The sequence below is a fragment of the Pleurotus ostreatus genome (genome assembly GCF_014466165.1).
Source record: "Pleurotus ostreatus strain PC9 chromosome Unknown scaffold_3, whole genome shotgun sequence".
In the NCBI taxonomy this organism is placed as follows: domain Eukaryota; kingdom Fungi; phylum Basidiomycota; class Agaricomycetes; order Agaricales; family Pleurotaceae; genus Pleurotus; species Pleurotus ostreatus.
Window position 1 is genome coordinate 2,473,852 of NW_023503158.1, and position 13,405 is coordinate 2,487,256.

Below are 13,405 nucleotides of genomic sequence, written 5' to 3' on the forward strand. Positions count from 1 at the left end.
TCATGGGTGTCACCTGTCGGGAAGGACTCTATATGTACCACGCAGTGCACCTACCGCCGCCTTCGTCCTATCACCCGCGACGGATCAACTCTTCAACCACTCCTCGCGTTAATTAACCATTATCTCATTATCTACCGGGCACACTTCGGCCCCAGCAGTACAGTGGACATAACTATCCTTTGCCGATGCCTGATAGGAACTTGAGTCGGAATAGCATCTTACTATATAAACTCGATGGTTCTTACTCCACTTCTGCATCGGTACGGTTCTCAGCAACTCTCAAGGTCTTTCGGCTACACAGTAACTCGCTATGTTCAACAAAATCGCTCTTACCGCTCTCGCATTCTGCGCCATGGCCTTTGGTCAACAAATCGGCACGTTGACGACGGAGACCCACCCTCCTCTCACTGTTCAGCAATGTACCGCGAGCGGCTGCACCAGCCTGAACCGCGCTGTTACCCTTGATTCCAACTGGCGTTGGTTGCACTCTACCAGCGGCGCGACTGTAAGCTCCACTCGTCTCCACTTTGGATGCTCAAAGCTAATTCAAAGCCCCATATAGAACTGCTACACCGGCAACACCTTCGACGCGACTCTGTGCCCGCCCAATGACGGCGCCGCCTGTGCCGCCAACTGCGCCCTCGACGGTGCTGACTACAGCGGCACATACGGTATTACCACCTCTGGCAATGCCCTTACCCTCAAATTTGTCACCACTGGCGCCAACAAGAACATCGGTTCCCGAGTGTACCTCATGGAGGACAACACCCACTACAAGACCTTCAACTTGAAGAACCAAGAATTCACCTTCGACGTCGACATGTCCAACCTTCCCTGTGGCTTGAACGGTGCCCTCTACTTCTCAGAGATGCCAGCAGACGGTGGTGTTTCCTCTACCAACGCGGTATGTGCCAGTGGCGAACGTCTTCGGTCTCAATATGCTAATAATAGTTATTCGCTAGGCTGGTGCGAGATTCGGTACTGGCTACTGTGACTCCCAGTGCCCCCACGATCTCAAGTTCATTGGAGGAGTGGTAAGTGTCTTTGAACCATCGATGCATAACATCTTGTAATCATGATATGCCTAGGCCAACAACGTCGGCTGGACTGGCTCGTCGAGCGATCCCAACTCGGGAGCCGGAAACTTCGGTGCCTGCTGCGGTGAGATGGATATCTGGGAAGCCAACTCGATGGCTGCCGCCTACACTCCCCACCCTTGCAGCACCGACGGCCTCTTCCGTTGCACTGGCACCGATTGCGGTGACGGCGACAACAGATATGCTGGCGTCTGTGACAAGGATGGATGTGACTTCAACTCCTACCGTATGGGAGACCGCTCCTTCCTTGGCTTGGGCAAGACTGTTGACACCAGCAAGAAGATCACTGTCGTAACTCAGTGAGTCGATATTGGTGCAATCTATTAAATGGTATACTGAACCGCGCTAGATTCATCACCGCCGACAACACCTCCAGCGGAGACCTCGTCGAAATCCGCAGAGTCTACGTTCAGGACGGCGTTGTTATCCAGAACTCAGTAACCAGCGTCCCAGGACTCGACCCCTACGATTCCATCACCGGTGACTTCTGCGCGGCCCAGAAGTCTGCCTTCGGCGACAACAACTACTTCGCCACCAAGGGCGGACTCAGACAGATGGGCAAGTCCTTCGACAACGGCATGGTGTTGGTCCTCAGTGTCTGGGATGACCACGCCGTCAACATGCTCTGGCTCGACTCGGACTTCCCCACCGACAAGGACCCGTCCCTCCCGGGTGTCTCCCGTGGCGCTTGCGCTACCACATCTGGTGTCCCCGCCGACGTTGAGGCACAACACCCGAATGCTTCGGTTACGTACTCGAACATCAAGTACGGCCCCATTGGTTCGACCTTCAGCGGCGGCTCTACCCCTCCTACGTCGTCTACCCCAGTTACATCGTCTACTCCCAGCACGACCTCCAGCGGCACAACCCCGACTGCTCCTTCTGGCACAGTCCCCCAATGGGCTCAGTGCGGCGGTAAGTGTATTAATGACACTAAAGCAACCTTCGTCACTGATTTTGCCTCATCGCATAGGTATCAACTACACCGGCCCCACCGCCTGTGTTTCTCCATTCACCTGCCATGTTATTAACGACTGTAAGTCGATCATCAAGTTCCACCGTTACCTCTCGCTAATCACTTCTTTGTCTTTGTCTAGTCTATTCTCAGTGTTTCTGAACAGCTGGTATGAAGGCGTGCAGGGATCGAGGAGGAATGAGCACAAAAAATACAATAAACAACAAAATTGTATTATTGTTATGATGTTATCCCATTCAGCTTATGATCATTCTCATTCATACTGAGCCAACTGGGTACAGGGTGATAGTTATGTCCCCCAAATTCCCCAAAGTTGTAGTCAGTCACGAATTACTTAGTCCATGGAGCCTTGCTTGACGAGAGACCTACAGGGTCTATCGCCATTTAGCGCCATCTTGACAGCGTGGAGAGATCTGACGAGTGAAGACAAGGGCGAGGGAGAGTAGGGTATCACAACATCGAGAAAAGTATAGGTATTAAATAATAAACAAAGATATACCATTACTTTCGGACAGATACTTTTCCCTGCTGCTTCCTCAGCGAGCGCTTTCGTTCACGGTCCAAAATCTATGATTCCAGCGCATTTCAACAAACATAGATCTCGCAAGAACTTTCCAACTTACCTTTTGTTGCTCCGCTGCGCTCAGCTTCGATATTCTCTCCTGCTCCTGCCTCTTCTTCTCAGCCTTCTTCTCCTCAAGCTGTTGCTCCAACTCCTCTTTCTTCTCTCTACCCGCTTCTTCCCTGATTGCCTTATCGACTTCCTCCCTAATCTTCTTCAGCTTAGTCTTTGTGTCTGGGCGCAGAGAGACCTTGGGGAGCGAGTCGATGAATGGGAAGAGAGACGTGATGAAGGGAACTGTGACGTCAGCAGATGATGGTGGAGGGCAGTTAAGGGATAGAATTAGATGTTTTTCGGTTGGCGGTAGAGGGACAGACTCTGAAGGGAGTACAGGGCGCTCGCGTGGTTGGTCAGTGATCTGAAAACAAACGTAGGCACAGAACACATGAGGATGGCCATAGTAAACGACGTACGGTCAGTGATCGGAAATAAGGTAAGATGGCGGGGTCTTTGAGGAGTTGTACAAGGCTAGTTGTCTTAAGGATGGTCTCCGTAATATCCGCTTGTTCTAGGGGGATGTTATTCTTCGCGGACGGGTATCAAGCACTGTCGAACCCACCAGCCATGATGGAGAACTGTGCTGGAAGGGCCGGATTCTCAGTCGTCTTGGTGAAGGTCTACGATTACGCAAGTAAGACATATAGAAAGTGAAGTGAATGTATAGTGGCCAACGCACCAAATCCCATCTGGCATCTCTGATCGTCCTGAGTTCATCCTTCTTGACGACCGCCCATACGAAGCCGCTTTCCAAGGTACCTTCGTTCAGTTTGAAATCCAACTGCAGGTCGTCAGGGTAGGTGGTTTGTACTTCAACCAAGCCCCAGACAATCTGGTATACCATCTGAAGCAAGTCGTGACGCGGTCTGAAGGTAAAGATGGTATGTAGCGAGGTAACAGCGCGACGCCCAGTCGAAAAGTTGAAGAAGTCGCTGTACCCGTCAGATTTCAAGCCATCTACCGAAGGCTTGGAGAACTGAGACGTGAGCAGCGGCAGGTGCGCGTCCATCCTAAAGTTCGCCGCCCGTTAGATGATACGAAACGTACAGCTCCTGCACGACACGTACCACTTCTTTGCTCTCCGGGAATTTTGGGACTTCCCCCATAGGAAGAAGACAACTACAAGCAGCAATCCCGCAAGGAGCCCCACTTCCGTTTTGAAATCTAGAAGAAATTCTCGGTAAACGGGGTACGTGGAGGGTGGATACAATACGCACAGGCTGGACGGAAGGTAAATACCCTCCACCGATACTCCCAACCGTCGTATTCCACAGGATTGTAGAACGGCGGCGGCGTGAGTCCCTCAAGGAGAGTCTTCAGCACTTGCGACATTTTTTGGGCGTCGGTAGTGTCGTGGTGTCTGGTGAAGTTGAACTTGGGCGACGCGGAAATCAGACGCGCTCGGCAACGGCCGAATATCTACCCCTGCCCCTGATCATGTCGGCCGGCGTTTAACGCTTCTAGTGCCCCGCCCCGACGATCCGCCCAACGATCGTCGTTTTGTATCGTTGTGTTCTTGGATGTGAGTGGGACGCAATCGATGGCTAGCCCCTTTGTTTACAATTGGGATGTTCTAGGCTAGCCAAGACCTCGCGGGACCAATGGAGTTGCCGGTGCGTGTAGCTTTTAAGACTCTCCGTCAACCATTAACCATGCGCCTCATGTTTCGCTGGCAGGCCGTCCAAAACACCCCTACAGACTACAGCAAGTTCGTGATCAAAGTGATACCCCGCATGCACCGCGTAGCCACGACCGACGCAGCTGCCCCATCTAATGATACCACCGGCACACCTTCCACTTCCACTTCCACATCGCAAAATATTATTGACCAGAAAGTCCTGCGACATTGCATAAACCTCTCGTCGTCCTACCTGGTGACGGACGTTACACTGAACCCCGAACGGGGCATCTCTACCTGGTTCACCGGATTTAACCGGTTAATGGACATTGTCTGTGCCCTGCACGCACGGGGCGAACTGGAGTTGGAGACGATGAATATTGCCAGTAAAGCCTGCTCCGAATGCTGGAGCATTGGAGGATGCTGGAAGGGTCTCGAAGAAGCAAGAGATTGCGTGAAGGAGGTGGCAACACGGTTGAAGAAGTTGCTTGACGAGAACGGAAAGACATACAAGGGGGAACGAATTTATGCCCCCTGACAGAAAGGACCAACTGATTGCGGACTACAGACTCCTTCATGGCCTCGTGGTATATAATTACAGCTCCTAATACCGATGTGACGCTCTACCAACATCTACGTTACCTAGCCTTGTCCTCAGCTAAAATCGCGTCGTTCAATTCATCCAGAGGGGCTAGCTCCTTTTTGTCGACCAAGTCGAACTCGTTGACAAACAGGAAGAAGTGTCGGTAGCTGGTGTTTAAATGGGCTGAACAGTCAGGAGATGTTAGCCGGCCCGAATTATCGAAACAAGCCAAAAAGTGTACCTTCGATGCCCAAAGCACATATATGGTCAAAGTGGTTGCTGTATATATGGGCGTACACCCTGAACAATCTCCTCACAATCGTTCGCACTGTATCTCTGAAGTTCCTTGGAAACGGTACACCTACAAGCCCTTTAACACCAGCGTTGACGCGAAATTGGAGGATACTTGCCGATTCTGTTCGGGAATACGTTGGGATCGTCAAGCAAGCCCTGAGCCCAGTTCATCAACGCGTCGACATATTCTGGAGCCGCTAGCTTGGTTGGCCGTTTATACTTCACACCATCTTCCCAGAGGTATTCGTATCTACCGTTGGATATTTAGAATATTCTTGTGGGAGGCAAATAGCTGAGCGATTCACCTTGGGCCAGCGGACATAATTGGACACTGCAGGCCCAAGCCTCAGTCAAGGACCAGATGGACAATGATGATGAATTAATAGTACCTCTTGTGGAGTGCAGAATTCGGTGACGGTCCCGTAAAGCATGTTTAAGTGGTTGAAGAAATCAACGGCTGTAGCGTTGTTGCAGTCACTAAGAACCCAGGATCCAGCGAAAGGTAGAGAACGCACCGTGCACAGCTAACCATTCATTCAGATCTTCGCCTTCCGGAAGCTGTACGGCTAGCCTGAGGTTTCCCGATCCCTACACGCGATTAAACGAAGTAGGAAACGTTGCGAACGGTAAGTTTAGTTCCGGGGAGGTGATCAATTATCTATCGCTCGAGTAAACGGCTACAACTCACCAAAGTTGCCTCGGCGTACTTTCTCAACTGATATTGCTTCGTACCCTCGGGGACATCTTTACGCGGCTTGAAAGTTCGCGTTTTCCCTCTGATCGTATGTGCAACGTGTAGTTCACGAATCGGCAGTGGGATAAAGGTGAGATGGCGCGGCGAGGCAGCGGGTTCTGAGATCGGCGTTACTATACTGAAATATCGATGCACTTACAGGCCAAAGAAGGAAGACATTGCTGAGCGGTGTGGATTATAGTACCTTCGAGTGTCTCCACCTAAATGGCGGGGAACCAACGGAAGGAGTACGGCAGCAAGATCTCCTTCGCCGCTTCGCGACGAGCAGTGGCATCTAAGCGCTCGTTGAGATCAGGGGCTACGCTTATGTAAGTCGTATTCGTGACCACGACCAACCTCCCGCTCGTACTTGCCTCTCTCTGGACGCCACCACAAGGTAAGTGCATTATGCCCGAGGGTCTACTCACATCTAGGATTGCTGTGCATCATGCTGAGTCAACATAAATGTCGCCCAACCTCAGGCAAATTTTGATTCGGATAGCAACGGGGGCGCGCCCCACGCTGCGAGTCTCGAGACTCATTTTCATCCCTCTTGGGAATGTGAGTCGTACGGCGAACAGCCTGGGATATGGCGCAACCTGCTGCGCTCTCGACAGGCTGCCAGATGCTACCTGCCACCTCCAAAGTCACCGCCGCAAGATTGATAAGACCATAAAAACTCTGGAGGTTATGCCGTGCCTCAACGATTTTTTCAAAGCATGCAGAATTCGCCTTTTCCTTCCTATCATAATGTCGCGCAACTGGCGGCGAATGTACCAGACTACGACGAACGGGCCATTGAAATTCTACTTTTGCCCGAGATCCAGGAACTCGTCAACCGCGTCATCGATCTATCTGAATTGGATTTCAATGGACGAAGGCGCCCAAACGTGACTGCCTTCACCCTTTTCTGTAGGGTGCGTCGCCTTGGATGCAGGGCAGGCTGGTCGAAGATGACGTGGGACGAGAGGAAGCCGTGGTATATGGCGTCGGACACCATCCGTGCCTATTGCAAGCTCGATGAACCGCTTCCAGCGAAGAAACAGAGAAACAAATCTAGGGAATCTCCTCGAGAAATGGGGGTTGGCGATGTGGAGACTTCGGCGCACGTCCAAGGGTCTCCGAGACACGAAATAGGTCATGGCGCCTCTCCGACACCTCCTTCGGCCATTGATTCGGCCGGTGATTCAGCTACGAATGACGCGTCTCTACCGCACGCACTTTCGCCCCGCAGAGACAGCTGTTCTCCAATGGTGTTATCTCCACCTCTTCGAGAGCTTTTGGACTCGGACGCCACCTCTGTTCATCCATCTAGCAGTCCACCATACTTTGATTACTCTGGATCCTCTTTGCTTATGTCCAGCGCAACGTGGCCGGCCTCCCTCGACACATGGACGGATCCTTTGTCGCCGCTTCGCAGTATAGATTTCCCCGATTTCTCGTCGTCGAATTCAGAACTGGAGACCGCACGGTCTGAGTACCGCGATATCCCAGGTTCAGCTGGCGATATTGTCAAGATTTCCACGCCGGACACGGGAACAATGGTCAATGTACCAGGTTCTATAGGTGCGTCAAGAGCAGATTTGGCCTTCGTGGAAGATTTTATCCAATTACTCTTTACACAAACCCCTCCACCTGAAGGCCATTCTGATACCACTTTCCGCGCCTCCAATCCGCTGGACTTGTCGCCTTCCCAAGTTGAAGATAGCTTATTTGAGCAGTTCATAGACTGCGATCCAATGGAAATGGATTTAGAAGTGTGATTTTTCTGTATCACTAGGATTCTCTCAAATTTTCTCTCAGTATGCGAACACTTCCGTCTCGGAGGCTTCAATTACGATGTACAAGAGCCTATGAATGACTTGTTGCTACTTTCAATGACAACACTACTATGTACATCCCAAAATGCTGTCGATCCAAGCGCTATTGGTGACTAGCTTCCCCCTTCTGTCTTGATCTTGACCAAGCCCAGACGTTGGACGTGCATTTTCGCATCGAGCCGCCCCAAATCATGGAAGGAAGCAGAGTCCGTTGTCGTAGACATCATGTTCCTCTCTGATGGCTCGTCCACAAGAAAATGTTCATCGACTTTGACCTTTACCAGCTATCCGATCATATCAACTATCTCCACCCTCAGCGACAACGATGGCAGCGAGATGCGCAACTGAAACATAGGAATTCCGCCGCTCAACCTAGATGCCTTGGCAAGAATGCGGCGACGAGCCCCATATTTGCCGTGTCCGTACATTTTTGTATCAATGGAAGTAATCCATCATGAGGCGATGGGTGATCGCTGGCGAACACATTTCCATCCACATACTTTCGCCCAGTGTGCAGACAATCATCAATCAGACCATGGAATATAGGCGTCCTGATAATCACCCTGGACGAAGGCGTACAACAGGTCGCCTATCCACTCCTCGCCTGCACGCCACTCCCTATTCCAGCTCCACTCGCGCACTCTCGCCAGGGCTCCCTGTATCGCTGGGTCATCCTCAGGAGCGAGGTTGTCGTCATCTTCAGAGTACCCCTCCATACCATACATATGGTACATCGTTAGCATCGACAAATCGCTCAACGCCTGTCGCCGTGTCGGATCATGTCTTGGAGAGAGAGCTAGGATGCGGAGAAGACAGGCGTAGACGGCCGATTCCCTCGGTATGCGGATTCTTGCTTCGGAGGACGGGGAAGGGATGAGATCGGAGGGCGCGAAGCCTGTAAATGAGGCGGGTAGGAGCTGCAGGAATTGTTGTGAGCCTGGTGCGGTGCTGGTTGTGATGCGGTGCAGCCGGCTCAGCGTTACGAATTTGCCTTCGGTATTTGCATTCGTCAATAAAGGGGAAGTAAGTGGGAGGCCTAAATCTGCGACGATGTTGCTGGCTTCGTCCAGCCGGTCATCGTCTACCAGATAGCAAGGGTTCTATTGAGATGATAATGAGCAGTTCGTGACCTTACATCAACCAGACTCACCATTACGACGGCAGGAACACCCATGCGACGATATAGTTGGTACCTGAATTCGATGAGCTGTATTCCTGCAGCCAATAACTTTTTGGTGGCTTGATCTACGAGAGCCTCGGGGGAGGAAGTAGCAAGCACTTTGAGATTCAATGATGTGTGCGATTCTTCCGCAAAGGTGGTGATTGTTCTTGACATGGTGGTTGTGCAGCAAGAGACAGCTAGGAGCACAATGGGCCGACTGGCGCCACTACACAGCATTGTGACTCCGCTTGAATGAAATTCACTTGGATTCAAACATCGGACAGCGCGACGCAGGTACGACCACCATTGCTACAAAAGGCTGACTTTTCTGATAGCTATAGGAACGAACTTTGGGAAGGACGAGATCTGGCATTCGTTTCGTTCCACAAAGCGGGACGAGGTCGTTGCTCCCTTCTTTTGCCAGAACCTATCCACAGAGTCGCGGTAGTGAGTAGCGGCCAACCTAGGAGCTATGTTTAAGTATGAAGGCCGTGTGGCCTGAGACCTCCCGCTCGTACTTGACTCTCTACTATCCAGCACATGGCATGGCCAAGTAAGAATCTGCATACGGATTACTGATACTGCTATACACAGCACATAACACGCTCGGAAGCAAGGCGTATGCCGCCTCTCCTTGGGTCCACCCTCAATCGTGGCGCCAGTGGCGTTGACGGTCTCTCTTAGGAATCTGCGTCGTTCGGTGAACAGCCTGAAATATGGCGCACTACTGCGCGCATCGATAAGCGTACAGAACACTCGCCAAACTCACTGCCGCAATATTCAGCTTGTTGATGGGCCATAAATACTCTGAGGATAGTGGCGCCTTACTTACAATTCCACCGACAATTTCTTAACTATGCAGAATCAGTCTCCTCCTTCCTCTCCTCACCCTCGCCAACCGAATGCGCATGTGCCAGATTATCACGAACAGGCCATTGGCATCCTATCACTACCCGAGACAAAGCAACTCATCAACCGTGTCATCAATGCATCCGCATCAGATTTCAAGGGCAAAAGACGCCCGAGCGCAACTGCCTACACCATATTCCGTAGGAATACTTACACCGGATGCAAGGCAGCCTGGGCGACGATGACGTGGGAAGAGAAGAAACCATGGTATATGGCGTCGGACATCATTCGTGCTTATTGCAAGCTCGGTCGTCGGGAGAAGCGTCGAAAACACTCTGAGGAAACGCGAGAAACAGACGATGAGATTCTGGGGATTTCGTCAAATGAAGCTGCCCATACACTAAGTTATTCGACGCACGAAATAGGCTTTGACCCCTCCACGACCGCTCCTCTGGCTATCGATCCAGTTGCTACGCGCCGTGCTTCGCCGCCACACGCCATCCCACGTCGCAGAGACAGCTTCGATGCATTGGTGTTGTCTCCATCTCTTCAAGCACTTATTGACGACTCCGTAGCTCCCTTGGTCGAGCCATTTGGCAGTCCACCGCCCTTGAATTACTCAGGCTCCTCATTACTTCTGTCAAGCACAACCTGGCCGACCTCCCTTCATACTTGGACAGGTCCTCTGCCGCCGCTCTGGAATCATGCCTCGCCCGAGTCCCCGCCGTTAGATCAACAACTGGCTGCTGGGCGATACGAGCCCAGTGGTATCCCAAATACGCTCAATGAGATTTCTGACGTGAACATGGGGTCGACGGATAACAGACAAGTCCGGAGCTCTATACGGGCCTCTAGAGAAAATATGGCCTTCGCGGAAAATTACGCCCAGCTACTCTTGGCGCAAAACACTCACACAAATACTGCTTTCTCCGCCTCCGATCCGCTGGACCTGTCGCTTTCCCAAGATACCCTTTTTGAGCAGTTTGTGGATTGGGGTGCAATGGGAGCTGATTTGGGGATGTAATCATCCTTCAATGTCTTCCTTAAACAAGATGTGACTTGTGGTATGCGAACGTTTCTGTCTGCGCTACCCAGCTTGTTGCTACCGTAATATACCACACCATTGATTTTATTTCAATCGCTTCCAATTTACCTCCAGTACGCAACAAGGGTAGGGTCTCGTCAAATGTGTATTGTGATGAAGCGCCGAATACTACATATGCCGACCTCCATACTTGCCACATTGTAGACCACGCCTTTAATACGCCTTTAACACCCTAAGCGCTAGGGATAGCCATACCAGTACCCCACAGTGCAATCCCATAAGCACCAACAACCTTCGCATTCTCCCAACCAGAGTCATCGGTCATGGGCAGCTCGAATCCTTGAGGGATCTTCTGGATGCCCTTCCAGCTGCCATCAGTGACGAGTGTTTCGTTCGAACCATCCCGGTACGTGATGAGAATAGTTGCAATGACACCTGCGGGACCGCCATCGTTTGTGGCGTTGATGGCGAAGGTGTTGAAAGTGGGGTGAAGGTTAGGAATCGTGTAGGCATCGGCGACGGTGTAGCTGGACCCGGATCCAACTACGCCTCCATTGATGTACAATGTATAGTGATTGTCACTTCGTCGTAGAATACTCGAGTTGAGTGCCACTAGCTCAAGCTCCAGGACGAAGTGTAGAACTTACGCGGCGATCAGGACAGTGGCGCAAACCGCGACTTTGGCGCATTCATTAATTGTCTTTCTGAAAGCTCGGGATCCTACAGGGGCAACGCCATTCACATTGTCGGTCGTCCAAATCCAATTTGAGCCACGGAGGGGAAGGACGGGTGGTAGGGCTAGTGGCCCCCAAACTGACTTCTGATACGTCCCTTGCACAGAGGCGAAGGCCCAATTACTGTCGTCGATCGATGGGAGTTGGAAATTCGCGGGAGGCGCAGCGGGCAGGGTTCTCCACGACTCATCAGTAATGAAGCTTTCGGTTGTACCGTCAGAGAAGTGGACCAAGATCGTGGCCATAATACCTGCTGGAGTGTTGGCGAACAGATTCTGACCAGCAATGGCAAAGAGGTTCCAGGAAGGTTGCAATGCCACGAACAAGGCCTGGCCCTGATTCGGGGTCCCGCCAGAGCCAATACGAACGCCGTTGACGTAGACTGTGGATGCATCATCACTAGTATCTCGTTAAGCGTGTTATTCAATAGATTCCATATCAGGGGAACTTACGAAGCTATCACGATGGTGGCACAGACGGCGCACTTGTTGCAAGGAGTCGTAATATTCTTCCTCAAAGGGCGAGTGCTGACGATATTGTTACCGCCTGGAACCGGATTCTCACCAGTCCAGATCCACTTGGAGACGTTAAACAAGGCCGGTTGGAACGCCCTCGGGGTAGCAGTGACCTTGCACGTCGGCGTGGTGTCTGCAATGTTCTGTCCGCGGGCGCACACTGTGTAATGGGTCAGCATGACAAACGTGTCCGTCTTTCCTAGCACTTACGCTGGGCGTCGGGGGCCGCCAAAGCAACAAGTGCTACAACGAGACTCACGAAAGGCAAGAAAATTGCTGATCGCAAGCAGATGTGCATAAGTATGACGTGACGGGAAGAGGAGCAGATGTACTCGCCTGTTGAGACCATCTTGTCTGGGAGTGCTTCAGAGAGTGAGGCTGCTTGTATCAGGCCAGAGAGCACAGGGTTTTATAGGAAACGGAGGGCAGGAATCCCTCGATGGTCGCCAGGTGGCCTGGGGCATCACAGGTAACGAAGTTCTGTCTCCAGGAAAACGTCCGTAAACGGAGCCACAGTAGAACTAGGCAGGTCGATCGACGCTCCCTTCAATCTATGGTCGATTGCTTGACTGGATACCGGGTTAGCAGAGAAGAAAGAGAAGTTACTCGTCACTTACCAACCTGGCTACGGTCATATTGAACGCCCCGACTATTCGAAACTATGCTCTCGATTGACTCTCACTCTATTGATCGGAACAATGCAAGTACTCGACGCGCTCGAGAGCTTGAGTTGTGCTGGCAGTAAGAACGAGCTTCCCGCAGACACTTTCATTGAGAGCCCGACTGGTACTAGGAAGGATCAGCAGAGGCGCAGATCCTGATATCAAGCCGTTCTTGGGAGATGTACGGTCCGAGTACGGTCCATTTAGGGTAATAGATGTCAGTAAAGGAATACGAAGACCATCTTGAGGCGGCGCCAATGGGTATGATCAGGGTAGAATCAAACTACAGCCACTGAATCCTTACAGCGGACCGCAACTTTCGGAGACGGCAAGCACGAACGAACAGGCATGAAGGCCCAAGGCTGGAATGCGCTGGCCTGAGCTCCGGCAAGAATGATTCCATAGTGCCAGCCAACTAAACAGTCGCTTCTATCATCTTCGGATACAATATTGAAGTTCCTCACTATAGGTCACCAAAGTCAGCGAACAATGCACCCAACATCAACAACGACGAATACCTCTCCAAGTTGTGCAATGGTTAACTTCGGGCGATACACTGCTACTATGGATGTCAAGTCATCAAGGCGCCGCATCGTTCAGTTCACTAATCATCAACTTATAGAGCAACTTTGTCGATGTATCTTACATTATCTAGACCCAACTCAACATAACACGGACATACTGCCTCTCACTGCGAA

The 13,405-nt window shown here is 51.5% G+C and overlaps 8 protein-coding genes across 8 annotated transcripts; 4 read left to right on the forward strand and 4 right to left on the reverse strand.

Annotated features, from left to right (window-relative positions):
- Positions 1–310: 310 nt before the first annotated feature.
- CBH1_5 (Exoglucanase 1) lies at positions 311–2,214 on the forward strand (the record flags this gene model as incomplete). Its single annotated transcript, XM_036774991.1, has 7 exons — positions 311–505; positions 563–904; positions 963–1,034; positions 1,089–1,396; positions 1,447–2,012; positions 2,071–2,133; positions 2,195–2,214. The coding sequence occupies 7 exons, from the start codon at positions 311–313 to the stop codon at positions 2,212–2,214; spliced, it is 1,566 nt and encodes a 521-aa protein (XP_036633493.1).
- A 360-nt stretch (positions 2,215–2,574) lies between these two features.
- On the reverse strand, positions 2,575–4,024 carry PC9H_005419 (uncharacterized protein; the record flags this gene model as incomplete). The annotated part of the gene is made up of 7 exons (XM_036774992.1): positions 2,575–2,640; positions 2,697–3,053; positions 3,109–3,203; positions 3,255–3,312; positions 3,372–3,702; positions 3,760–3,856; positions 3,910–4,024. 7 exons carry the CDS (start codon positions 4,022–4,024, stop codon positions 2,575–2,577), a joined length of 1,119 nt encoding a protein of 372 aa, XP_036633494.1.
- Positions 4,025–4,344: 320 nt separating this feature from the next.
- On the forward strand, positions 4,345–4,848 carry PC9H_005420 (uncharacterized protein; the record flags this gene model as incomplete). The annotated part of the gene is made up of 1 exon (XM_036774993.1): positions 4,345–4,848. One exon carries the CDS (start codon positions 4,345–4,347, stop codon positions 4,846–4,848), a length of 504 nt encoding a protein of 167 aa, XP_036633495.1.
- A 100-nt stretch (positions 4,849–4,948) lies between these two features.
- Positions 4,949–6,100, reverse strand: MOB1 (Mitotic exit network component; the record flags this gene model as incomplete). Its single annotated transcript, XM_036774994.1, has 8 exons — positions 4,949–5,076; positions 5,135–5,254; positions 5,304–5,437; positions 5,493–5,518; positions 5,577–5,644; positions 5,703–5,775; positions 5,876–5,963; positions 6,081–6,100. 8 exons carry the CDS (start codon positions 6,098–6,100, stop codon positions 4,949–4,951), a joined length of 657 nt encoding a protein of 218 aa, XP_036633496.1.
- A 539-nt stretch (positions 6,101–6,639) lies between these two features.
- Positions 6,640–7,683, forward strand: PC9H_005422 (uncharacterized protein; the record flags this gene model as incomplete). Its single annotated transcript, XM_036774995.1, has 1 exon — positions 6,640–7,683. The coding sequence occupies one exon, from the start codon at positions 6,640–6,642 to the stop codon at positions 7,681–7,683; it is 1,044 nt and encodes a 347-aa protein (XP_036633497.1).
- Positions 7,684–8,264: 581 nt separating this feature from the next.
- PC9H_005423 (uncharacterized protein) lies at positions 8,265–9,076 on the reverse strand (the record flags this gene model as incomplete). The annotated part of the gene is made up of 2 exons (XM_036774996.1): positions 8,265–8,840; positions 8,891–9,076. The coding sequence occupies 2 exons, from the start codon at positions 9,074–9,076 to the stop codon at positions 8,265–8,267; spliced, it is 762 nt and encodes a 253-aa protein (XP_036633498.1).
- A 682-nt stretch (positions 9,077–9,758) lies between these two features.
- On the forward strand, positions 9,759–10,775 carry PC9H_005424 (uncharacterized protein; the record flags this gene model as incomplete). The annotated part of the gene is made up of 1 exon (XM_036774997.1): positions 9,759–10,775. The coding sequence occupies one exon, from the start codon at positions 9,759–9,761 to the stop codon at positions 10,773–10,775; it is 1,017 nt and encodes a 338-aa protein (XP_036633499.1).
- A 253-nt stretch (positions 10,776–11,028) lies between these two features.
- On the reverse strand, positions 11,029–12,224 carry PC9H_005425 (uncharacterized protein; the record flags this gene model as incomplete). The annotated part of the gene is made up of 3 exons (XM_036774998.1): positions 11,029–11,377; positions 11,444–11,929; positions 11,983–12,224. 3 exons carry the CDS (start codon positions 12,222–12,224, stop codon positions 11,029–11,031), a joined length of 1,077 nt encoding a protein of 358 aa, XP_036633500.1.
- Between the last annotated feature and the right edge of the window lie 1,181 nt (positions 12,225–13,405).